A 26,271-nucleotide genomic window follows, 5' to 3' on the forward strand; every position below is an offset into this window, starting at 1 on the left:
GATCAGAAGCTAAAAATGCAGGAATGCATATTAACCTATTTTCATCTCTCTCTTTCCTTCACACAGGTCCTTAAACGCCAAGGTTATGATGCAGCCTGTGACATCTGGAGCTTGGGGATCCTACTGTATACCATGTTGGCAGGGTGAGTGAAGGTCTACCTGGAGCAACAGTCTCCAGTAGGCTCAGCACTTCAGCACTGATTAAGCCAGAAGGGAGTGACAGAGAGAGACAGCAAACTGTCTGGCCTCCTTTGAGAAGTGTGCTCAGTTGTATAAGGCAAGAAAGTAGATGCCAAGACCTAGAATTAGAATAAGTTTCCCCAGAACGCACACAAATATCTTTGACACTTTACAAGGCGTTTAGGTTTTTAACAGCCTGTGCCCATAAGCAACTGATACCTAGACTCCTGAAAGGCTCACTCACCACTTAAGCAAGTGTGAAAGTTTTACACTAGGAGAGGAGCATAGGAGTATGAAAAGCCATACTATGTTCACCTTATCCATAACAGGATGTTCATTCATTTCTATTAATGCATGTATTCTCTTCAGCTTCATTCTTCTTCTACTGTTGATATTACTGTAGTATCTGAGTAACTTTAAAGGCCCCCAAAAAACCTCCAAACATAGTTTTCATATGATATTTCAAAAATATGCTGCAGAAAGGACAGAAAGTACATGAACAGACCAGCAAGAACAGCAACAGGCAGCAGGAACTTTTGGGGGGTACTTGGCAAAAATACTGCTATCAGTGTGTTGACTGAAGTTAAATACTGACACAAAAAGACCCAGAAAAAGAGAGAGACTGAAACAAGCAGTGAAGGACAGGAATAAGTTTTGCTGGGGTGAATGGAAAACACAGTGGGCAAACCCAATCTGGAGTTATCAGGCCCCTGAAATTAATTTCTCAAGGTCTGGTATGTGCACATTTGGTATGCACAGAAGTGCAACTTGAAGTGCAGCTTGAAACTTTTTTGGTGAGCTCTCACAGCTCTTTAATCTGCTTCCTGATCATTCAGCTGTGGCAAGAAGCTTGGATTCATTCCTAGATGTATACAGAAAACGAAGAGTTGGACCCTACCCTTCCGTTATTCGTGTCTCTTGCCTCGTAGATTATAGAAAAAGTGCCAGAGGTTTCTATCCCATCTATTTTGTTCCTGAGTAAAATTCATTCACCATTAGCTGAAATATATTGTGACTTTCTGGGTACGTGTCGCAGTCTGCTTGGATATCCAAAAACCTGTTTCTATTAGGCTAATGCCATAGATTTGCAGTGATACACAACCAGAATCAGTAAAATAAAATCAACACATTACCCACAGTTACATTTGTTTAGCTGATTGTATTCAAAATGCTTCTTTTTCATACATGAAGACAAAAATCCAAATATATTTGAATCTGAAATACAAATCGCATAACTTAGTGAATATTAAATTTGCCAACAGGTGCTATTAACTTGTATCTCACTTTTTTCTGTGCTAAAAGAGAAGGTCAGAGTAATGGAAACAGTTGAGAAGTGCTGACCTTTTCAGTGCCACGACTGCATTTAGGGATGGTCTTGTTCTTCCTCACCAGAGAAGAGTTAGTAGGCACTGACTTTTATTTGCATCCAGGATTTTATTCTGCTCCCATCATCACTATGAGCAGAGAGGGCCCAAACAGCCAGGACTGGAGCACAAGCCCGGGATCCTGTGAATGCAGGTAGTGACAGACCTTGGAGTTTTAGCAAGTCCTTAACTCATAATTCATCCCTCCTGACTGGAATAATATTACTTATCTCTTTGGGCTGAACTTCTGTGAAGTCTGCAATGTTTTTGAAAATTAGAAAATACAGCATGAGGAATTGAATTTGCTTCTAGAAACCAGGTGGGATAGGAAGCTGTGGCCAAACCAACTGTTTAACTATGTAAAAAACACTGGCAAGTTTTCAGAAGAGAAAAGACAGAAGGAAGGAAAAATATTAAAATACCCACATAAAAACCTACACAGCTGTTCAAGATTGCAGGGTAAAATTTGGCCTGGTAGATTTTAGCCAGCTGCAAAAATCGTATCACTTGTCACTTTATAAAGACAAATGCATGTGACACAGATTTTGTAAAGCTGGGTGCATGTCACTATTCATTTCTGACTGGCTAGATCAGGAAGTAGCCTATTGCAGATCATTTGTTTTGCCCAACAGACTTGCATGTTATGGTTAACAAAACGCTGAAAAATAGATTATAAAGGGTTCTTTTTTCTACTTTCTCCCTTTTATTATTTTTCTCCTTTCTTGCCATTATCAAGGTACTTCTATTAGCAATAAAGCAAAGTTAAAACACTTAAAGAGGTAAAAACCTGTCTATCTCTTAAAAAGAATATTTCACTCCTAAAAAACTGGGAAGAGAACAAAAATTTAAAAAACAATTAAGGAATCAGTCTTTTCCTCTGCCAAACAACTTAATATGAGGAATCACTGGGCTGTATAGATTAAGTCAAAATGAAGCAGTGATATCTGGTCCATTCTGGAACCAAATTCCTGTAATCGGTGGCAGTTAGCACTAGATCCTAGAAATCATATACTTGCAAATTACACTGTATTTTTTTTCTCTTTTTTTAAATAGGTTCACTCCTTTTGCAAATGGACCAGATGACACCCCAGAGGAGATTCTAGCCAGGATTGGCAGTGGCAAATATGCACTTACAGGAGGAAACTGGGATTCAGTATCTGATACTGCAAAGGTCAGTGAACACTTTCTTGGATTTTTTTTTATGTTCTCTGAAATGGGCTTGCAGTTTGCAGTTATAACAAACTTAAGAGAGAGATAGTCAGAAGGGTTATTTCTCAGTGCCTCATGAAATAAAAACTTGCTTCCTTATGTTTCTACCACTCCACATGAAATAATGTGTCAGGAATTATGGTAGTTTATTTCATTAAACTAAAGCATAATACAGCACCATCAATTGTGAATGCAAGTGTAGGGTTGTCAGTGTATGATCTCTACGTGAATCACCTTTTTGCTCCTCAAAGCTAACCAGGAGCAGGCAGTTCACAAGCTAGCATTTTTAACTTCCGTATAGTTCACAGTTTAGGCTACTCATCTATCACAAAGCATGGAAACCCCAGGAGAGAAAATTCATCTGGTTCTGAGACTTTTGGGCATGAAGCTGCACGCTAGTCTATGAGACATGTAGATGGGCAGGAAAACGTTCAGTTGCCTGGCATTAATCAGAAACTTTGACAGGATTTAGAGATTCCTGCAAGAAATTTCAGTTTTAGCAACTGGTAGTATCCAATGGAAGAACTTTGATATATCCCACCACTGAACTGCAAGCGATCCTAGTAACATACTGATCTTGCTGCCAACACCTATGAGCCTCACAATGGTCTTCTTATCAGATGTCCAGTTTTGAAATGAAAATGCTCAGATGTGGTAGAACTGATATGGTTGAATTTTAGCCACCTGAATGTTAAATTTCTAAGTTTCTCTTGTAAGCATGCTTTGGAGTCAGTGAGGAGATGCCTCCAGATGGCATCCTCTCTAGGTGTTTATCACCAGTAATTAACACTCACTCAATAAGGTGAACACACTCCACATCATCTTTTGACTGGGTTATCAGCTGAAAGAACATTGCACATAAAAATTTTGAAGAACAGACTTTACCCTTAACAAATATAAAGCGTATCTGAAGTGCATTCCTCTCCCCATTGGACTTGCTCACGATGACACTGCCGCTGGGAAGATCTTAGTGAAAACTGCACTGCTATTAATTACTTTTTCCGTTGCTGTTTTCTTCCTTTTAAACCCAGGACATTGTGTCTAAGATGCTTCATGTAGACCCTCATCAGCGCCTCACAGCAGTCCAAGTCCTAAGACATCCATGGATAGTGAACAGAGAGTATCTGTCTCAAAACCAACTCAGCAGACAGGATGTTCACCTGGTGAAGGTACATCCTATACCCCTGCCTCTTCCTTCCTTGAAGAATGAGCTGTCATTTGTGTAAATATTCTGGGAAATGATAGAGGACCGAGGATGATTTTTTTGTAATTTAAAAATTAATATGGCACTGTATTAACAGTAAAGGTTTTTGACCTGTCACCTGCTTGGTATTTTTAACTTCAAGCCGCATTATCATGACCTGGTGGCATTCCGTGCACATACTGCTGCCCACCACTTTGAATGAGAGACACCCCAGATGTCTGCCAGCTGAAATGTTGTTATCATTTCATGGAAATCAGCCATGCACCTCCATTTTTTCAGGGAGCTGTATAGGAGAAGGGAGGGGGAAAGCATCAATGAACTGAATTTCAGCCCAGCATTCTCTCTTTCTCTATTTTACAGGGTGCAATGGCAGCCACCTACTTCGCTTTAAACCGAGCACCTCAGGCACCAAGGCTGGAGCCTGTATTGTCCTCCAATCTGGCTCAGCGGCGGGGCATGAAAAGACTTACCTCTACCAGGTTGTAGCAGTACCCCCAAAAGGCCTCTTTGAAAACCTACAGTTTATTATTTGAGAAATTCATCTTTACTTGGCTAGCAGAACTTCTTCAGACAACCCGCACACGACATCGCCAGGACTAGCAGAAGCCCAGCGTAAGGCAAAGTTCTCTTTTGCTCCGTCATTTCTGTTACATTCCAGCCAGGGTCCCAGGTTTAACAACTTCACAAAGATGTGCCAATTTTGCCAGTAGCTCTGTTTCCTTACTGAGATAAAGCCAAATAAAGTAGGTGTGCTTCATCCTTCCCACCCTAGGAAATACTGTTTTTGAGTCCTTAAGATATTCCATGGGAACACTGTTTTCATTTTGTTTCTCAAGAAAAGCACTTTTTGCTATGAAGATAGCAATCAGGTTTGAACGTTTTCAGCTGTTCCAGCATGCATCAGGATGAAGTGACCTGGCTGGTCACCAGTAGACATCTACTGATCTCCACTCTCCCCAGGAAGAGTGAAGGCTGCAGAGACACATGAACAATACCTAACTTGAAACAAGTGCTATACAACATGAAGAGGAGAGCGAGCTGTTGGTGGTGGAAATATCTTCTGATTTCAAGAAATCTTTTGCACTTTGCCCCTGCCCTCTGTGGAACGAAGCCAGCACCGCTCAAGGAGAGCTTCGAACCAGCCCTGACTGACTCAGAGGGTTCTGAAAGCAGAAAACCTCTGAGAAACTCACTCCTCTGAGGAAATTATTGGGTCTTACAAGACTGTGGGAAAGCATTCACGTAAAACAGTGTGAGCAGGAGTCTGTGGATCAGGGGAGGAAAAGGTGTCTGATCTTGGCCAGCAAGCAGGAGGTCTGGGAGGACCAGGTGAGGGGGCTGGGGAACCGAGCAGAGTCAGGGGAAAGGGACACGTGACTTTGAGGGCAGTAGGCAGAAAGACCCATGGCAGCATGGTGGGTGGTACTGCCAAAGCAAACTAGCGTGCACATGCTTTGGGGACAAACTGGGACTCCTTTTAAAAGCAAGGAACAGTCCCTCCTCAGCAGCTGGTACAGAAGAAGGCAGCTGGGCTGCCGAGGGGCTGGCTGGGTCGGTGCAGCCATCCTCCCACACCGTCACTGAGTCTGCTCACGAGACCGGCTCTGGCAGGCCAGAGTGCCACCCTGAAGCAAGTGAGGCCACTTCCAGTCATTGCTCCTTGCCCTTCCCTGGCCGCTCACCCGAATCTGCCTCCACCACCCAGCGTTTCGTGCCCCTGCCTGGCTGTTCTGCTCTAGCAGAGCTAAACTCCCTGTGCCGCCTGTGTACAGAGAGCGCCCACTTCTGAAGAGTCCAGCTAACTCTGTTACAAGCTTTAATAATAATAAATTATGAGAAGAATGCTCTGCTTTTATATTTATATAAATATGTACATGTGTATTTATATACATATAAAACAAAAGTTCTGTACCCTACTACCCAGATTTTCCAGGTTCAGGGAAAGAAAACTTCGTTGAAATGATCTCAGCAAAATGGACCTTTTTTCTCATTCCCTGACTTCAAAGCAAGCGAGCAAGGTTTGTGGTGCCGGATGTGAACTATTTTTTTATTCTTTTTCTTCCCCATTTGGCTTATAGTGGTCACAAGCTGACCAGGATTCTTCTTTGTACTGCTTTTGTTAATTTTTTTTTCCAAGTAAATTTTTTCACCTCAGATGCTTTGTGGGAAAAGCTAATGTTCTATGTTGGCTTTTTTCTGTTGTGACAGGAAAAAAAGAAAAATGTGAACATGGAGCTTCATATGCTAGAGATGGTAATTTTTCCTTGCTGGGTAGTATGTGCATCTCGGTGCTGAACTGGAATTACACCTCTGAGTGTCCAAGGGAACAAGGAGTTGCATTTGCTATAGCAATATGCTTCCTAAAACTAGCTCTGTTCCGATGTTGACTGAAATTTGTTTGTTTGCATTAGCCTATTTTTAGATTTAAATTTATTCTTAATAATTTAAACCTATATTTAATGTTCAGGTTTATGTGCTGTGCACAGAGGACTGCTGCAAAGCAGCTCTCCATGAAGCCCTTCTCTTTTCTAGAATAAACAACGCTGTGAAACTTCACACAGTGGCTGAATTGGCTTGGACTGATGTGTGCAAACATGTGCAGGTGTGTGTCCATGGTTATGTACACAGCAGCCATCGTTCTCTCCCCCCGGCTAAGCTGTGCTCAGGATCAGCTTTTTGCTGCCTTTATACTTTTCCTCTTGTTAGAAGTTAAGTCTCATATATTTCTGCTGGCAGCACACTGCCAGGCGAGTCTGCAGGCAGGTGATACCCTGGCTGATGCAGAAACGCTCTTGCCAGGCCTGTTTCCCTGGAAGTGACTTCTGTCCTGGAAGAAGCAAGATGAGCATAAGGATGCTAAGTGCAACCAGGAGGGAGGGCTGGATTTTCTGGGGTCCCAGATGATTTGTGCTGTTTCAACAAAATAAATTTTCAATGGTCTGTGTAATTGTATTGTAGATGGGCAGAAAGAGTGTTGTAAATATTATGTACAGGTTTTGCCTCCCCCTCAGACTTCCTGGTCATCTTTCATTGCTTCAGTTTGATTTCTCTTCACAGTCCAATTCCCTCTTGATATACTTGGTCTTAATTCTTTGAGCATTTTTTAATGATCTGAATATTATTGTAGGCCAAACTTACAGGATGTTGCTCTTCCCAAAGTTTAATAGTTTGAATCTCTTCTCAGTTTAGCTCTTTCTAACCCACCAGTTATCACCTATTAACCATACCAGGTTTGGGCCACATACAGAATGATACATGTTGATGTCCATTAATTACTTTATAAGCCTATAAATCACATATAATGGGGTTGCTTATTAAGATTTTGTTGCCAGTGCATCCAGATTTATGCACATGTGTATGTATATGTAAATGCATACACACAAAAAATGCTGTCCCAGCTTGTTCAAATGACAATAGAAGTGTAGTCAGCGCTTGAGGTGATGCTCAGCAGAGTTTTGTCTGTGGTGTTCTTGAAAATCTGACATTGAAAATGGTAGTGGTTACTCTGGGTATGGATAGAGTACCATCCTTCTCTGGGTATGGAATGGATACCATTCATATTCTGGGTATGCATAAAGTACTGCTTCCATGGACGTGCCCATCCATGGAAGAAGCTGTCCCATCCAGCCTCCCTTCTGTCCCAGCTGTGCATCCCCGCACACTCCCAAGGCAGATCAGCCCCCGCTCCCCAGGCTTGTGCACGGGAGGTGCACTTCTGAGGGTTTTCTGACCTGTTTCAGTCAAGATGAACCCAATTAAACCATTTCCGCTGTCAGTCTTGCTGATCCAGTTCACTTGGACTGAAATACAAGAGCCTGCATCAGCAAATCAAGGGATAGTCGCTCCTGGCAGAGAGGGAGGAATAAGCCACGAGCACTCATTATTTCAGACCGGTAGCACCCGCCACTTGCCCTGGCCCAGCTGGATGCAGGCGAAGATGCATGGCCATGGCCTGATTACTGCTACAGCTGCTTTTAAACCAGCATTTCCTTCCCAGACTCCTTGCTGCAGTATAGCTCAGCAATAAGCATTTATTCTTTCTAGGAGAAAACGTAACTGAAAAAAGCTTAGGCTCGCTCTCTCCTCTCTTTTTAATCTTAAGGGACTTTTATTAAATGTTATGTTTAACTCCTAAAAGTCTGAAAATCACTTTGAATTAGATACCATCTTGCACATTATCAGTCCAGACATGACCTAGTGCCTTCGGCTATTGCAAATAGTATAGTTACATTTCTGAACCGTCAATGTGTGCAAAGCAATGACCGTCCAAGGCATACTGGAGTGTATCTGTCACAGAACATAGTCAGCTCATCTGGAGAGCCACTTCAAAAGCTGTCATTCAGCTCAGTAGAGGGTAGTCTGCCCAGCAGGGAGGAGGCATCTCCCCAGACTTTGCAGAGCTGGACCCCATCTCTGCAGCTCCAGGACTCTGAAGAAGCCAAATGTTCCTGATGAAGAAGATCATGGGAAGAGCTACCCCAGTTCCTATGCAGCACCACAGCTTGTGTATATGGCAAAGGTGTGGGAGATGCTGCTCAGAGGGACAGCTGACCCCTGCCCCCCATCCCTCATGAATCTTTTACTTGTTCAATTTTTTCTAAGCAAGTTTTAAGAGCAGATAGCATTTATAAAGCCTGACTTTTTCAGCAAACCACAAGTGACCCTCACAGACACTTTGTAATCAGTCCCCACATCTGGAAAAAAAAATCCATTGATAATAAATTCTGGTTTGTTTCTCCCAAAAATCATCTTCAGCAGCTCCCTGAGATGGCCCTGGGTACTGGGGATAACCCAGGCACAGAGAGCCGGGAGAAGCTTGTCTTACGTGATACAATGTCATGACATGATGTTGCATGTCACACTCTTATGAAGTACAGATTGTGTGTCCCTGTGTTTCATCTAACCCTGGATGTGTTCCTGGGCCTCTTTTCAACCAGATTTAGGGTTGACTAGGTTTTGGACTGAGTTTGAAAGGGACAATAAATCTGTTGGCTTACAGGGTAGATCAGACTCTATTAGAAATCAGTATGCAGATCTCTAAGGGGCAGGCTGGCTTTGTCTGTGTAGTGCAGTGATCTCTCTACAACTTGTACCCAGCTCTGGTACATACAAATACATACAGACCTTGGTCGAGCATGGCAGTTGCTGTGTATTCTATGGTATGAATTATGCCAGGGCTTACATCATTCCCTAAGCCATGAGTGCCACAAGGGTTTTATTATGCTGCCGGTCCACAGAGCTCATGCCAGCATATGCAAGTGCTGATGCCAAAAAAAGGCAGGCAGGCACTCTCTCTTGACCTCAGCTACTCATCCGTCCTTTTGCACCTCCCTTATCCCGGTCACCATGGGGCAAAGCAAATGTTTGTGCATCAGAACAAGTGGCTGAGTACAGCAGGAAGGCAACAGCATCTGTTTTGGCAGCAGTGCTGTCAACACATCGGTGTGGCCACAACTTCAGTGTTACCTCTGCCCCTCTGTTTCTGAGTTATGCTGAGCTGAGCCCAAGCGTGGCTCAGAGTCAGGGCGATACTTGTACAGCAGCGTGTTACCAGTGCCAGCCTGTGGGCACGGAGTGGGGGAACAAGCCCAGGCTTGAAAAGTCACAAGTTCATAGAAGCTCCCTGTAACCAGACGGTGTAGGGCTGCAGATGACATGCCATGGGTAAATAATGTTGACTGTGTGTATTTTTACCACCACTGACTTTATAAAGAGGACAGAAAAAATCCTGGAGTTTGTTTTTAAATCACCAATTTTTACAGAGGAAATACCTGATTTTGTGGAGTGCTACAGCTTTCTAGACCCCTAGCAGGAGTGAGGCAGACAAACATGGAAGATAAAGCAGATTACAACAGCAGAAAACAAGATATCTTAGCTTTCACTGGAAAACTATTTTCATTCAGGTGTTCTGAAGCTGTCTTAAGACATGTGTAGCAAAAATGCCAAAGCAAATATTTAGAAGCAAAGATACCTTGTTGAACATCTGCAGACAGCACCTTTAAACAAAAGCCATGTGAGCTCCGGGGTCACGTATCTGAATCCTAAAAGACAGGCAAGCAGCACAACCGGGACAACCACCCCAGATATTCCTTACATTAAAATAAAACGGCCTAAAATAATGTTAATAAGATGCTTTAATGTAGTTCATCAAAAACAGGAAAACGTGCAAGCCCATTTTCTTTCCCTCTTTCAAAGTATACAGCATATCATTTAGAAGTGTGTATCCTCACCTCATAGCTAACCCTGCTCCTGAACCCCTGTATTGCCCTGGGACATGGTGGCTAAGCTGCTTCTGGTACCTCCGTTCCTGTTTGAACATAGTCCCATAATCCCCCTCCATGTCACAGAATCATGGAATCATTTAGGTTGGAAAAGACCTTTAAAATAATCCAGTCCAACTGTTAGCCTAACACTGCAAGCCCACCACTAAACCATGTCCCTAAGTGCCACATCTACACGTCTTTTAAACACCTCCAGGGATGGTGACTCAACCGCTTCCCTGGGCAGCCTGTTCCAATGCTTGACAGCCCTTTCGGTCCAGAACTTTTTCCTAATGTCCAATCTAAACCTCCTCTGGCATAACTTCAGGCCGTTTATGCTCATAACACAAGCAACAATTGCACTTCCTCTTGTATTCTGAAAGTTAGCAAAAATTTGAGTGTTTAAACTCAGAAGATAAAGTGAAGTTAAAAGTAAGGTTCTGACTGTGTCCAGAACTAAAATTCTCAGTATTTAGGTGAAGGGTGAGTAGAAGCCTGTCCAGAATGAGAATGTTACAAAGCAAATAAAGTCACAGTAGTTCTTAGAGCCAAATTTTAGGTAAAATTATTCGTAAGTTTTGTGAGCTTAAACCTTGCATTTCCATGTGCAACCAGGTGACAACACAGGCACATCAGCCAGCTAATCAGGCATCTGATCATGCGTGTCCGTGCAGGCTTGCACATGGAAATCTTTTGCAGCCCAGTGTTGAAAGTCTGGAATTAAGAATTTGGCCCTCTGCATCAGCCGGTGTTGTGTAAACCATAATGTTCAGTGTTGAACTGTACAACCACTGCTTCTTGCTTTGCTGTACGTAGTTACACAGTCAATTTGTGCTCCATTATTTCTCCTAAATTTCTTTTACAGTCGCAGTTTTCAGACTAGCTTGAAAGGCAAATGAGGAAAATGCATGTCCTCTTTGATAAAGGCGGATTTTGAAAGGAGAGGCTGGAATTAAGCATTTGAAGTGCAGAAAGTGAAAACCAGTTGCTAGAAGATTGGTTCTGATTTGCTACTCAGAGCCAAATCCTGCTTCCTTCACTCTTGCTGTATTAGTTCCTTCATTCACGTGCACCTTCAGTGAAACAAGGGGACAGCTCAGAGCAGCGTCCCCCTTCCTGTCCCAGTGGTGGAGTGTGGCCTTTAGGTGACGACACGGTGCAAGGGGTTTACTTGGGTAGTATTAAATGAATTTGACCTTGAAATGAACCATGATCTAGCACTTTGTTTACAGGCTCCATATTCATGTTTACAAACCATGATTTCTGAGGCTCACGCTTTTTACGTTTCCTGTATGAAAAGGGCAGCCGGTGTACAGATATTTATTATGTTTACCAGCGTTTCTGAATAGATTTTTTTTATAGTACATGGTTTTATGAAGTGTAATATTTTTATAGCAGAATGATGATCTTTGGACTTTCTATATTGTTACCTACTGTTTGCAAATGAGCTCTTTGCTCCCTTTCTTCTGTGCACTGTACCCAGTGTTGCTGCTGCTACTGTTGCTGGCCTCAGCTGCTGCTGCCCCATGTGACGTGGGCTGACGGTATTGTGAAACTGTGCAAACTGACTTCAAAGAGCTGCAATTGTGCTGAAGGGCTGGCTGCGTGCTGGGTCCCTCCTGGCAGGAGGGATGGGGAGCTGTACTATGCCAGGGCAAGAGTTTACTGTGGATGGCCCCCAAGGAGAAGCCTCAGTGCTCACCCTTGTCTGTACTCCGCTGTGGCTTGGCATGCCCATCCTTTCCTTTCTTTATAAAGAAATAAAAAAGAAAATAAAGGATTCTGCTCGTTTTTGCATAGTTCCTTTCCAGTCCCCAAGCACTGGCCATGTTTGAATGCCATGTGTTGGTCACAGTAAAAGCACAGTTACCTTTTCCAACTGTATCTGGAGCTGTTACCTCTGTGCAGCCTGAATACTCAAACCTCCGCTTTGGGAAGCAACAAGTAAGCCTTTAACCCCACATCAGTCAGGCAGTTCACCCAGCAGACAAATTTGGGGTTTCACTGTCAGACAAATGAGCACTTTCACACAAGCTGCCTGGCGAGGGTTTCCCTTGCCCCTTAAGGAACTTCCAAGGTATGGTTCTGGAAAGTGCTCACCACTGGCAAGCAGCCTGCATATCCTTTCTGCTTGCTGAACTTACTAGTGACCACAAAAGCAAAAGAAACCTCTCCTGCTTTGAGGGATTCGTTCTGCTTCCCTGGTGTTACCATGTCTGAGCCTGCACACCATGACACTGGCGTTCACGTCTGTGGATGTCCAGCAGCATCACAGCGGTGGTGAGCCCAGCTCAGGCTCCCCACAGGAACAGCATGTGGTACCAGACAGGGAGAAACTGCATGATCCTGGTCCAAGCGAGCATGACCAAGCAAACTTGGATTTCAAATATGTTACTCATAGGATTTCTGCTCTGACCGTAGGTCGTCTCATGCCTCTGTTCTCCTGCCAGCTGCTCCTCTCCTTCTCCCACTTCTGCCCTTCCTTTCTTTTCTCTGTCCCTAAAAGAGTGGACCCTTCCAGCTCCTTTAGACCTTATGGTATGTGTATGTCATGTGTAGACATGTGTATGTCCCTCCCCATCCTCTTCCTCCGCACCACCCCAGTACCTACCAGGAATTATTCCTCCTCTCTCTTATCGAGCTTCTGTCCCACAGGTCCATCTTGTGGTTTTCATTGCCCTCCCTGGCAGGCAAGCCAATGACTACTGTACATCCATTTTTATAGGCCCAGTGGCTAACAAAGGAGGTTTTTCTGAAGAACCATAGTCATGTACGAGAACATCCAAATGGGAAAAGTGAGAGGAGAAAAAAAACAAGCAGCCTTTCTCTTCCTTCCCCTCTTCTAATTCCTGCTTTCACACGAACATGACCAGGAATGAGCCAGCTTCAGCCACTGTTGGACATATATCACTTTGCAGAGGACCTGGCTGGGAAGCCCTGTGGCATGCCAGGCCCTGGGCAGGCAAATGTGAGTCACCCTCCAACCCCAGAAAACAAATAAATGAGGTGTCTAAAAGGAAGGCTTTGTAGAGTATGTTCAAGTGCCTGATACAAGACACGACCCTTTTAGGAAATCTGCATTAGCAACCATCTTCAGTGTCTGCACTCACTGATACGCAACCATGCTTTTTTCCCTGGATAGAAAAGAACCCATTTGTTGAAAAAAAAATAATTAAAAAAGTAGCAAACAACGCCCCTCCCCCTTGTAACTCTGCTCTGTAGTCAATATTAATTTCCTTTTTATATCTTCCTCCTGCTTTATCCCATCCTAATTCACCTTTGGCCGCTTCACCCCCTTTTTGTGTCCCACTTGTGGTGTACCATCAGCATGGTCCTGAGTCTCACAAAGTCTTGTTATATGCCTGTACAGCACCTTGTTCAAGGGCAGGATAACTGCTGGCTGAGCATCCCAGGCACTACAGCAAGGCAAATAACAGGCAGTAACAATGATAGCTCATGTCTGAAGATGAAAAGAAGCAGAGATTTTGCATTAAAAGCTGTGATGACAAGCTGAAGACAAGCTATGCCCAGCTATTCAGGTTAACGATAGACCACTTCGCAGTGCACTGGCTGCTGAAGACGCCCTACTCCTGCTGTCCAGATGCAAGATGGAAGAAGAGGAACTCTGTCCATTCTTCTAGATAGACTGGAGAACTGTTTGTGGTGCTCTCACTGTTTTCTAAACAAGCAAAGCTGGCCGGAGTTCAATTCCATTCTTTGTTGAGGAAATTGGTTTATAAAAAGGCTGGTGACTCACTGTCTGCGGTGAGGCTGCACATTGTTTTGGCTTGGCACTCTCCTGCCTCAGTATTCTTCCCATCCTGCAGTCACTGGTAAAAACAGCCACAGTCACAAAGCTTCACACTTTCCCTACTGTAGAAAGCAGGCTTCTATTTTAAGGAAAGTCTCCTTTCCAAGGCATGCAAGTGAAGAGCTGCTGATTTCCAGGGCATTTACCCAGGCTTTCCAATTGTCACGTTATTGTCTGGGCTCTTCTCTGTATTGTATATTCTGTTATAATCAGTGATCTGCTTTACTCACCCATTCAGACTAGCTGCTTCTCCAACGGATAGTCAATGTGAGGCGTGAAGGTGCGTTTTACCTTAGCATTTGACTTGGATTTCAGAAGTGAACCTCCACATATGCTATTATTTACAGTGACCTCAACTGAGTCTGACACAGTGGGGTGGTCATCCCCTAATGTCAGTAACCATGTCGCCTCGAAGTCAAAACCAGCATACTGAGAAAAGAATTGGATTTAATTTGGATTTAAGCATATGAGACTTTTCCTAAAGGCGTAAATTTATTTCATCTGCTGGTACTAAAACAATTTAGTCTTTAGGAACATTAGCTGTTACAATGGAACCTTAAACACAGAGAACAGCAACAACCTGCATTTCACTTCAGAGAAGTGACAAGAGTGACCCATAAGCTTTTAAATAGTCCTGACAGTGCTGATCTTTTGCTATTTGGACCTCTGGTCTCACTTCAAGCACCAGTCTGCTGCCATCTGTTACACTCTGAGCGGAGTTGCACATTAGTTGTTGGGGCTGCGATCTTTCTATCATGTCTGTGGACTAATACACACAGGTAAAAACTGTCCAGGAACGAACACGCTCCTCAAATGTGTGCTTAGACAGGCAGAAATAAGGTGGAATACACAGCCGAGATGTATTCATGCTTTTGGCTCACTGAAAAAAAGTGCATGTTCAGCTGAGCAAAGGTGAGGATTATTTATTCTGTGATTCAGGTGCAAATTTGTTATTACTCTCCCAAGCCCAGGAATGACAGCAACCTTCTGTGAAGCTCATGTCAGGTATCCAACATGCACATTCACACAATTTGCACAATCCCTAGTTCCAGGAAGTCTCCAAGTGGCCCCATGTTCTACCATCAGATAATCTGTGAGGAAAAACACAGCACTGGCATTTCACAGAATCACAGAATGGCCAGGGTTGGAAGGGGCCTCTGGAGATCATCCAGTCCAAGCCCCTGCTAAAGCAGGTTCTCCTAGAGCAGGTTGCACGGAGTTGTGTCCAGGTGGGTTTTGAACGTCTCCAGAGAAGGAGACTCCACAGCCTCTCTGGGCAGCCTGTTCCAGCGCTCTGTCACCCTCAAGGTAAAAACGTTCTTCCCCACATTCAGATGGAACTTCTTGTGTTTCAGTTCATGCCCCCATTGCCCCTTGTCCTGTTCCTTGGCACTACTGAAAAAAAGCCTGGCCTCATCCTCTTAACACTCACTTTTAAGGTATTTGGAGACATTTGAAACAGGGTGAGTTATATATTACTATGCCCACCAACATATGCAGATATTGTTGGTCTTACACTAGCATGACCTTTAAACTTGGTATGTTTTTACACCATTTATAGCAATTCAAGTCAAGAATACCCCCACTGTGATGCAGTCAACAGCTAAAACCTCAGTCTGAAAAAGGCTGGGTGGCTCCCTCAGTCACAGAAGCTTCCTCCCAGATTATGCCTAATTTCAAGTAGGATGCCTAACTGGGGAAGATCCATTGCCACTGGCCACATTCTGTGCTTAAATGCCAGTGCTTCAGTCTTCTCAAAACTTTCAGTCAATATCAGCAACAAGCACCTGATGCTTTTAAAAATCAATCTATAAGAATTACAAGAAAAACCTCACCAGTGTAACTGGAAGCTTCATCCCTGGCTTCTAAAGGAAAGTTGAAGAAGAGATTAGGCAGTATATGTTAAAGGTAAGAAAACGGCATGCAAAACCCATAATTCAGGCCTCAAGTGCCGTTTTTAAAATGCACCAATGAATATCACTGAATATATTTAAAGTGTGCCGAGTTCAGATGCAGAGAAAAACACAAAATGCCTATCATGGAGATGATTAAAGACCCTGGCCTGTTCAGCTTATCCTGAAGATGGCCAAGAGGCGACTTGATTATTGCCTACAAGAGTCTTCACAGGGAGAAACCCCCACGTTCTGGAAACACAGAGAGCCAGACTGAAGCACAAAAGCGGGCAAACATCTGGGTGCAGTGGCAGAATGGAAATAAGGCAGCCACAGTTTTAGAAGTGAGACTGTCTTTTCATTGGAACAAAACAAATCTGTTTTGTTTGAAAGACAAAGAGAAAAAGGGGTCTGCCATTCCTCTCAGTCACTTTCAGTAGACACACCTTAGGAGACACAAAGCTAGTACAGCGGCAAGTGGATGACTTCAATAGTCTGCAGTAATATGGAAATGAATTTAAATGCTATGATGGTCTCGTTTGGCCTCAAATATGGCATGCATTCATACTGCCCTACCACAAGCAGTCAGCACTGAGAGAACAGATCAGGTTTCCACAGGATTCATGGATGAACTCCAAAGATTAATTCAAAGATTATTAGGCCACAAACAACTGGAATAATCAACTCACTCTGTTTAAATTTGTGTCTTTACTGTCTTTAACAATATAGAATATCCCTCTGAAATTTTGTGATGTTTACAACTATCTATAATGTTAATTTAGAATACCGTTTCACACCATTGGTGCAATATGGTTAAAACCTGTAGCAAGACTGGATAAATGGTGTTCCCCAAAAAAAGTAGAACACTCACTGCCTTAAGATCGAAGTCAGTTACAATAGCATTAGTAGTGTCCTAATCCTGTGAACAACAGGAGGGCCTTAAACAAACAGATGTCAAACATGAGTGAAACCTTCCAGTACATGGAGATAAAGAAGGGTCTAATCTTCAATAAGCTCTCCAATTAGAATTAAGCTATTTGAGAGAGAGTGAAAATTAGACCACAAAACCTTGAATTCTTAAAATTTCCAAGGCCTGGAGCTGAATGATGACTCATGAACTGACTTCATGCAGCTTCTGCACACCTGTAAGATGTACTCCAAGAAAGACAGAGAGGCTTCAAGGTCCAAATCACAGTATCCTGGGTATTGAAAAAAAAAAAAAGGAAGGAAAGTGGGAAGTAAATTGTCAATAACAAATGCAAATCCTGTTCATAATAATGCAGAGTGACAGTGAAAAAAGGTGCTTCTCCAGGGAAGACACTACCCCGCTCCCTCCCTCAGCTTCAAGATTGTAAATGTTAGCAATTCCATAAGAACAATTTTTGATAAACCCTAAACACTAACAATCACATCTAGTGAGAGTTGTTCCACCTCTGTGACAAACACTGCAGGAGCAGTCTCCCTGAGGTATGATGTGGCAGAGATCTTGTGCAGGACAGCCACTTAGTCTGGAAGTGCTGCATAACCAGCCCCATCGGGGTGCCCTGCTGCAGAGTGACAGTCCCGCTTTTGAGCCCAAAGAGCCTTAAATAAATCTACACAGCTGGAAGCTTGCATCACACTCCCGGGAGATGGGATATGTGCATTTGACCAACACCAGCCTGAGGAAGGAGCTGATGCGGTTCCCTGCTCTGATCTGCAGCATCCTTGGCAAGCCCTGGAACCACAGGGGTTTCATGTGATGCACAGGTGAAGCTCACGCTGCCTCCTCCTGAGCTTTCCACAGAAAGGAAGGAGCTGCTCCCAGCAAGTTGTGAAAACATACTTCTGCACAGCCTTCAGGTGGGACACTCTAAGCAGAAATAAGCACCAAAGTCACAGGGTGGTGTCACAATAAGGGCATTCGTTTGCTCCACATCTCCTCTTGGTTAGGTTTTGTTGAGCTTCCTGCTCAGTGTGAAAGGTTTGACTTCCACTCTGGCAGGGAAGCTGGGTCTGCAGGGCAGATGCTGCGGTCCACTCCAGCTGCCAAGGATCAGGAGCAAGGTATTGCATGGCTTTTGGATGTTGGCTCTCATATTTAATTTATAAGGCTCTCAGTGTAAAAAACAAAATATCTCTTGCAAAAAAACAGATAGTCCTTGTGAACTCAAACTATAGCATCGCTACCTAATACTAATATTTATTTGAAAGATTAATACCCATACAAAAGTTGGCCTCAGATGTCTGTGGGACATAGTATTTCAAATCCTTCTGACAAGAAAAGGACCCTCCAGTTTGGAGGTTGTCTATAACTACCCATCTCACTTTTGCACATGCACATTTGGGTACATGAGTAAAATGCATCTATTTTTTTTAAAAGTATACACACTTGAAGCAGTACTTTTTTATTTTTTCTCTCAGACCTTGTATAAACCTAAATAACTCCCTGTTGAGTCCTGGATGGCCTTGTAGAAGTCCATCAGGACCTATTGTTTATTTCACTTTGATCCCAGTAGCTTTGGAAAGGACTTTGGCATGTTTACCTTCAAGTTACTCATCTTGTATGTCCACAGTTTGTTTATCCACTGTAGTCTACTGAAATTTCCCCCCTTTCTTTTAGTTAAAGATATAGGCCAAAGGTGATTTCAGGGTCCCTATCTGGACATGCATCACCAATTCAATCAAAGACAACCTTTGGCTTCCTCTAGTAAGTCAGGGGCATCCTAGATGCTGTCTTGCTCTCACAGTTCTCCAGTGAGCAGGAGAAATCTCAGTCCATCAAGTGAAAAACTGACCCTAACTTAAGCATATTAAACAGCACCAAGGATACTGTAATTAGACCAAAGTGAGCCCTGGTGTAATCATGCCTTTCTGGCTTAAGTGTGCTAATTGCTTTTTTTCCTAAATCAAGCCTACCAATATTTATGTTCAAGGCCTTCCAGTGGCAGTAGTTTGGGTAGTCATTCTTTAACAGGGGAAAGGCTGGAAGAAGAGGGAAGCACAGAACTGTACTTTTCTGTAGGAATGATCCCCCCTTCCTGGCCATCCTCCAGCCTCACTTGGGTTATTTAGGCTGGGTAGAGCCAAGGCACCGGGAAACAGCATAATTAAATATGCTAAGTGAATTTATCAGTGGTGAAACATACCAAGAACTTACATTTTTATCATGTTCTACTAAATTTATATTTATTCAGCTCAAAAAAGACCCATAAGTCCTGAGGAAAGGATTACATAGCTAAAATGACTGTTACTATCTAACAGTATCAACTTTGAGCCCTTCACTTTCTGCCATCAGTCAGAACCCTGATTTTAGTTTGCTCCTTATAACCTGTGGGATGTTTTTATTGGATAAAACACATTAAGAAGGACACAGAAAGCTTGGGAGAAAACCCATGACTAGTTCTTCTCATGAAGTACAAGTGTTTCAAGACACACTTTGCAAGGCAGTGATGGAAGGAGTAAACCTTCTCACAATGTTACTTGAGATGTTCGTGCCACATCATTGATACTTCTTCCTCAGAAAAAGGAAATAGTTTTTTTTTTTTTAAATAGAATAGAAGATATTTCTAGTTGTTGTTATCCTATTGGATTCATCACCACGGCAGGTTTTCCATAATGAGGTAACCAACACTGCTTTGCAGCCCAGTTTGATGCCTGCTAAGAGATGCAGGCTGCCAAGTGAGCACCACCAGCCCTACTGTTCTGCTCCTCTGAACATAATTACAGTGATGGCTGTATGTCATTTCACTGTAAAAGATTTCCCCGAGTGAAGCAGGAGAATTTTGTAAGGTCATGTTACAGGAAGAGGCTCTCCTACCTCAGCTGACCCGATTTAGCAATATAAAGTACAGAGTGCACCTGATGGAACAAGCAGCTCTCACCTCTTCCTTCCCAAACACTAAATAATCATCCACAATTGCTTCAAGGATACCAGCAGTACAGCAGTTCAATGCTAGAAACAGCAGGTTTGGGTTTCTTCTTACATGGATGTGAGTGGCATGGTTTTTAGAAAATGACCATTTATTGTCCTAATTTCTTTACTTAAGAGAATTTTATAAGTTAAAAAACAATTACTGTTACAAAGGTCCATTTTTAAATAGTAACCACTATATCCTTGTAGCCCAGCACTTGTATCTACATTACTAAGCAGGAGCATAAGCAACCTGTGAATAAACCCATTAACTGGATTCTTTCCCCATGTTGTAAAAACTGATTTACTAAACAGCCCTAGCAATATAGTTTTATGTTTTGAAATAAAACCTACAATTATCTCATTTGAAACATAATTAAATAAATAGAGATGAGCTTCAGCTCAGTAAAAGATCTTAAAACAATTAAAACTAATTCAGTCTTCATGATGGTAAAAACAGATGCATTCAGTCATCACCACTACAGGTATTGCAGCATGAAGGTGGCTTAAGTAATTTCAGCTGCAATTTTGGCTGCCTATTTTATCATGTGTGACTAATTAAAGACTCAGAGCAGCCTCATCACAGAAAAGCCACATCTTCCAGTTGCCCTGAGGCTCTGCTGCACCACACACATGAAGTGCTACTCATGCAGGGTGCATCCTTTATCTACAGCTATTTGGCTATTAGCAAAAAAAAATCTTAGGAGAAAACTTGCCCATAAGAACAGTTGTACTGTAAGTTTAAGTAGGGGAAGATATTGGTTTGGGTTGGTTTTGTTTTTTTCCCCCACCCCTTGAACAGGGTTTGAAGCTGTCAGACTAGCAGCCGGGTGGTTGCTGCTCCCACCCTTGAGCAGTGGCCTCCATCTAATCCAAGCTGTTTCTCGGGCATGGAGAAAAAGCACTTGTGCAGCCTAGCTGCAAACTCAACCAGCCCTCTGCCGGAGCGTTGTACTTGTTTCTCCTTGTCTGTACACAACTCTGGACGTTATATGCCTTTCACAGCACAGGGTAAGCTGTTTTATATGTGCCTATGATATAGACTGTATTAGGGCCAGAGCTGTGTGATTTCCTACGTATGTAAATTTAGAATAACAGGAATAACTACGCTAATAAAAGCTTCAAGTGTTCAGACCCACCAAACCATAATCCAATCACGACAGACAGGTCTTTTTGCACGTAAGGCAGGGAAAAGCAGCAATTACAATTGCCTGGAAGGCTTGTCTTCTATGCTCACAAAATACTTTCTTTTTTTCTTTGTTTTAGGTAGCACCCCTTGCTTCAGTTCCTTATGCACAGCTGTTGCTTGGCTTGCCTACAACGATTGTTAATCACAGTAGCTGCTTTTTCCAGATCCTTTTTGCATCTATTTTATTTTTCAGTTCTTTACTTTGTTCATTATAATTCCTACATCATAGTGTTCCTTTGGCCATTAATAGAGGAGGGTCTGTCTTTTTCTTGCAGTCTTATTAATATTACAACATTGTCTTATTTGCAGGTCCTCAGCTGGAATCAAATGAGGGGGTTTTTGATGTTTTATCCTACTCCAGAACCTACTGAAAACTGCAGATGATTAAATGCCTCTAGTTCCATAATGTAATAATTTATCCTAATTGATCAGGTTTTACATAGAAACTATTAAACTTGCAAATTATATATGCTGATCTTGTGTGATAGTGTGCCAACTCCATGGTCAGTGTGAAAACTGTTACCTGCTAGCTTCTGTGGTTTTCAGCACTGAGAAAACAATTTCTGCATTTCAGGAAATGTTTTCAAAAGTGAGGTATAGCTCCTTCTAAAGTGATTTAGTTGTTACGCATTTATTTTAGTTTTCTTTAGACTAATACTAAATTCATATTTCTGTTAGGATGTCTCTGCAAACGTGTCAGGGCTGACCACGCATTTGCAGAGATTTTTGCAGAGATGCATAAGGCAGCCTCCCGAGTTAGCATTCTCGGGCATTCAGTCTACAACTCTTCAAGCACTCCTGCCAGCACACAGGGATAATGTACCTTGTAGTCAAAGACACAAAAGATAAATGCAAGTATCACATCAACCTGTGCTCTTGCTTGGCTCCATTTGATATTGCAGGCTGATTAAATGTCAGTCAATGGCTCTAGTCAACCTTCTCATCTACATACCATAGGATTTGTGTCCATTTAATGAACAGGTATTTCATTAGAAGGTCTAGGAAGACTGTCTGAGCAATACGTATTTCTCCATATTTTTCTGCAACTTTGGAAGTACCACAGCAGGGAAATAATAGCTACTTCAGTCCTGAAGTCACAGTTTCTTGAACAGCTTGTTTAATTGTAGTTCCCTTGTCTGTCATGCAACATTTAAATAATGTTTCCCTGCAATTCCTTTCACAGCTGGGAAAAGGCACCATCGTTCTCCCCTGCAGATGTTTGTTAACAGTTATAGCAGGTACATCCTCTAGGACTGACTTCATGTCTTATGCCAGTACCGTAACTACTGCATAGCCTCAGTAGATTGTTCTGCAATGTCCGTAACACTATTTTCTTCACTGGTTTTATTGCCAGACAGATAGTACATTCCTCTCACCCTGACAGGGACATGCCACCATGCATGTGCCTACAAAGACATGTCAAGAGGAAGAAAGAGATGCCCCAAAAGGAGAAAAATTGCAGGCTGTTTTACTCAGCAGCTGAATCTGCATTTGATGAGGTCTAGAATTGCTGGTTCTTGAGCTGCAGTTCTGAGATGAAGAGAAGAAAAGGCTATATATCCACCACAGCTGGGAGGCTTGCCCCTGCCACCCCTGCACACAGAGATAAGGAATGTGGGATATGGAGACTCTCTTCCAAGGAAGACACAGTATTCATCTGCTAAACAGACCCATCATCCAGCAGCTCACCTCCTCACAGATACAAATTCCAAGATACTGCAAAAAATTACTAAGGCTCACACAGCTCTGGCTACCTTACATATGCGTCCTTGTGAGCAAAACCACCAGCACTGAAGATTTTTGGAACCAACGATGAAGGAGCCAGGGATGCTCTCCTCCGTTCCCTCAGCTGCAGGCAGCAGTTCAGGAGAGTGCAGCTGTGTGCTGGCAGCAAGGGATGATGAGCTGCAGAAATGCTATCTACATAAAACTTCTGTTATCAGAGCGTGTCCCATGTAGAGTAACTGCTGGACAACCCTAGAGTCTATCTGCTAAAAACAAGGAAGGGAATTCAAGGCACCAGCTTGCTAATCTAGTGATTAAAGACGGCCAGTAAAGTCAATAGCTGAGTTAAAAAAGTAGTGACCTGGCCAAAGGCTGAGGGAAAACAAGGAGAATAACTGGTCAGCCTAATAAGCTTCAGAAGCATCTCCTCACAGAGGTCAGAAGTACAAGGCTAATGAGAAACAAATGAAAGCAATGGGAATTCCAGGAAGAAATTCCAGGAAATGGCAGGTAGGGTTTTTGTGAAGATAATCTAAGGGATAAAAGATTGCAGAGGATCTGTCTGAAAAACAAACCAGCTACAATTTCCTGTTCTCATTAGAAGAAATGTAGGAGCAATCTTGAGACATACATGGCTTGGCTTATTCACAAGCATTTAATGACCTAAAAATCAAAAGCGAACATACAGTACACAGACAAAAGAACATATGAATAGATGAAAATAAAGGAACGATGTCAGCTTGCAGATAACAGAATCAGAAAGGTTAAGGTATGGAATCAGTTTCAACTATCATCGGACAAAAAAGACAACTAAAAAGTTTGATAAAAGCATTAAAAATTAAAATAAAGGAAACTGCAGTCACTAAATAATGCAGAAAGAGCTCATAACAGGTAAAGGCAGAAGTATGGTAATAATAACAACTCAAATAGGTCTAAATTCAGTATGAAAAATTAGATAGATGCATGCTTGAGACCAGGAGAAGAACAGGTGAAATATATTTTAGAAAAAGTGTGTGGCATGGCCTAAAGAAACTTGCTCTGAAGGTCCACAAGGCCCTAGCAGAAGCAATTTGAGATCATCGATGATTATCCTTGAGCTCATGAAGAGGACAGGGCAGTCCAACACTGGAGAAGAGCATGTGTCTGAACAGAAGGGGTTAACAAGAACCCAGGAAACCGTAAGTCAAATGGCCTAATTTTGATTTTAAAAAAAATGCTAGAATAATTTATTAAACAGTCAGTTAATGTTCACTCAGGGAACAACATGCTTAAAAGTACCCCTAACACGGACCTGTCAAGAGCAACTGATGTCAAATCCAATCCAATTTCTCTGGTGAACAGGCTAAGGGGGTAAAAAGGAAGCTGTGAATGTGATAAATTGAGGGAGTCTTTTATACAGCTTGTGATACCCCTACAAGAAACCTAAAAAATAGTATGCAAATAAAACTACTATAAATGCATACAGAACTGCAGCAAAAGCAAACTTTAGATCCTTGTTAGCTGCTTTTGTTGTGTAACTGGTAGAGCCTGTCATGTGGGACTGGTTTCTTCTGGGCACATTTGTAGTTAATGATTCTTTCATTAACCACTTTGAAAACAAAGCAGGATACTCTCAAAATTAGAAAAGGGTACTTCACTGCTGGTGAAGGCTTTGACCCTTGTTGGGGCTATGCCTTAAGAAAGCTGTAAACAAAAATGGAGTAAGGAAAAGGTTGAGATTTAAAAGGCACAGCCTGTGAGAAAAGGCTGAAAGAACTTGTTTACTCCAGAAAGACTAAATAACGATGCCTTCTAATGCAGACAGACTTTTTTTTTTTTCTCCATACACAGAGTTAAGAAAAAAAATGACAAATTTTCAGTAAAAGAGAACAAGGCTACATTTTTAGGTAAACTGTAGCTCTAACATCAATGACTGAGCCTGGCTATATAGGATAGATGGAATCCTGATACAGGAAATTCTTGTTTGAACATATAGAACTGACTTCCATACATCTTCCATCATCACGAGTCAAATCAGCTAAAACAAATGATTCTTTGAGATCTCGTTCAGATTCACATTTCTGCTTTTAAATGAGGAGTCCACAGAAATTAATATGTTAAGCCTTCTTGTAATGCAGTATACCAAGAGGATTAAAACTCTTTTTCCCACACAGCAAAGCCAGGGGTGGTTGTGGGGTGTCCTATCATATGCTGCAGATACAGAAAAAGGAGAGGAAACACTATGCTTTGCCTCAAACCTGTTGCTCTCCAAGCAAGCAAGCAGCAAGAGAAGGGTGCATAGCCCTTATGCTTTTGTGGTTTTTTTTAAGGAAACAAAGCAGCACCCATGGCCTCCAGGGCTTCTTGCAGAGCATAGGTACGCCCCAGGCTGCACTCTCTCTCCAGTTCCAGACTGTAAAACTGAGGCTGCAATTCTTTGGAAAGCAGGAGATAAACATCCATTTTCACTATCTCTAGTGCACTCAGCAAAGATAAAAGATGTAATTCACATATAGGTATTTGTTTGTATGGCCCAAATTTTATGGAGATGGTATTAGCAGGGTTAGAGTTTATCTTCCCTTCTAAGCATGTAACTCTGCTCAGGTATGAAACAGAAAGTGCTGGTGAGAGAGACGGCACCTTGGCCCAGTCCAGGTACAGAGGGAAAGGCTGAAGTGTTGCAGTGCTGTCATAACCCTGTACTTCAAAAGCTCCAAAAATTCCAGGTCCACAAACTGGGCTCTTTAAATCCCCTCGGGACTACCCTATGAAAAAGATCACTGAAGCAATTCCGGTCCCTCAGATTTCTGTCCTGCATTACATATCGTATGGCTTCGTGTCCTCTGTCAGCTCAGCCATGGCAGGGACGGGGAAAACGCCGTTTGTCGGAGGGAAGCCGGGACTCGCCCACCCGCCTCCCGCAGGCTGCGGGTAACGGCCAAGGGCGACGCGGGCACGGCAGGCCTGCCGCCCGCCCGACGGGGCCTGCCGCGGGCGCGTCCCGCTCCTCGCTCCTCCCCTCACGGATGCACCTGCCGGATCAGGCTACCCGGCACCGGCGCTCAGCGGCGCTGGCCCGCCCCCGCCCCCACCCAGCTCCGAGCGGACGCGCGAGGCACCCCGCACCCCGGCGCAGCGGACGCGCCGCGCCCCCCCCCCCGCAGGCCCCCGACGCCCTCAGCGCCCCTGACACGCGCCACTGAAGGGCTGAGGAGGCGGAGCGAGACGCCGCGGGGGCGGGGTGCGCCCCTCGGCGGCCAATGGGAAGCCACCAGCCGCCGCCCTGCAGCCAATAGTGGCTCGGAAAGCCGCCTCGCGGCTCTCCCCTACGGGCTGCAGAGGAATGCCGGCAGCTCCGCCGACGGCGACCCTCCTCGTCGCGCTTGAGACGACTTCCCCCCTCCTCCCGCCGCGTTGCTTTACGGCACCCGGCCTCCCCCTCGCCATCTCCCCGGGCTCGGAGCCCAGGCGGAGAGAGGCGGGGCCGCCGAGGCCAATAGGCGCCGGCAGCGCCGTGGTGACGGAGGGGGCGGTGGCGCGGGCGCTGCCGTAAAGCGGGCGCCGGG

The 26,271-nt window shown here is 43.5% G+C and overlaps 1 protein-coding gene and 1 long non-coding RNA gene across 4 annotated transcripts in view; both read left to right on the forward strand.

Annotated features, from left to right (window-relative positions):
- Positions 1-11,997, forward strand: part of RPS6KA2 (ribosomal protein S6 kinase A2) — a 321,508-nt gene extending 309,511 nt beyond the window's left edge. For all 3 annotated transcript variants that reach the window (XM_056344105.1, XM_056344107.1, XM_056344106.1), the window contains 4 exons: positions 67-143; positions 2,598-2,715; positions 3,785-3,922; positions 4,318-11,997. In XM_056344105.1, coding sequence (XP_056200080.1) covers positions 67-143; positions 2,598-2,715; positions 3,785-3,922; positions 4,318-4,443 — 459 coding nt within the window. In that variant the 3' untranslated portion in view covers positions 4,444-11,997. The remainder of the gene's footprint in view (positions 1-66; positions 144-2,597; positions 2,716-3,784; positions 3,923-4,317) is intronic.
- Positions 11,998-19,784: 7,787 nt separating this feature from the next.
- Positions 19,785-21,446, forward strand: LOC130151624 (uncharacterized). Its single transcript, XR_008822649.1, has 3 exons — positions 19,785-19,891; positions 20,615-20,823; positions 21,311-21,446. It is a non-coding gene; the product is annotated as an uncharacterized LOC130151624 (long non-coding RNA).
- Positions 21,447-26,271: the final 4,825 nt, after the last annotated feature.

The sequence above is a fragment of the Falco biarmicus genome, chromosome 6 (assembly GCF_023638135.1).
Source record: "Falco biarmicus isolate bFalBia1 chromosome 6, bFalBia1.pri, whole genome shotgun sequence".
NCBI lineage: Eukaryota > Metazoa > Chordata > Aves > Falconiformes > Falconidae > Falco > Falco biarmicus.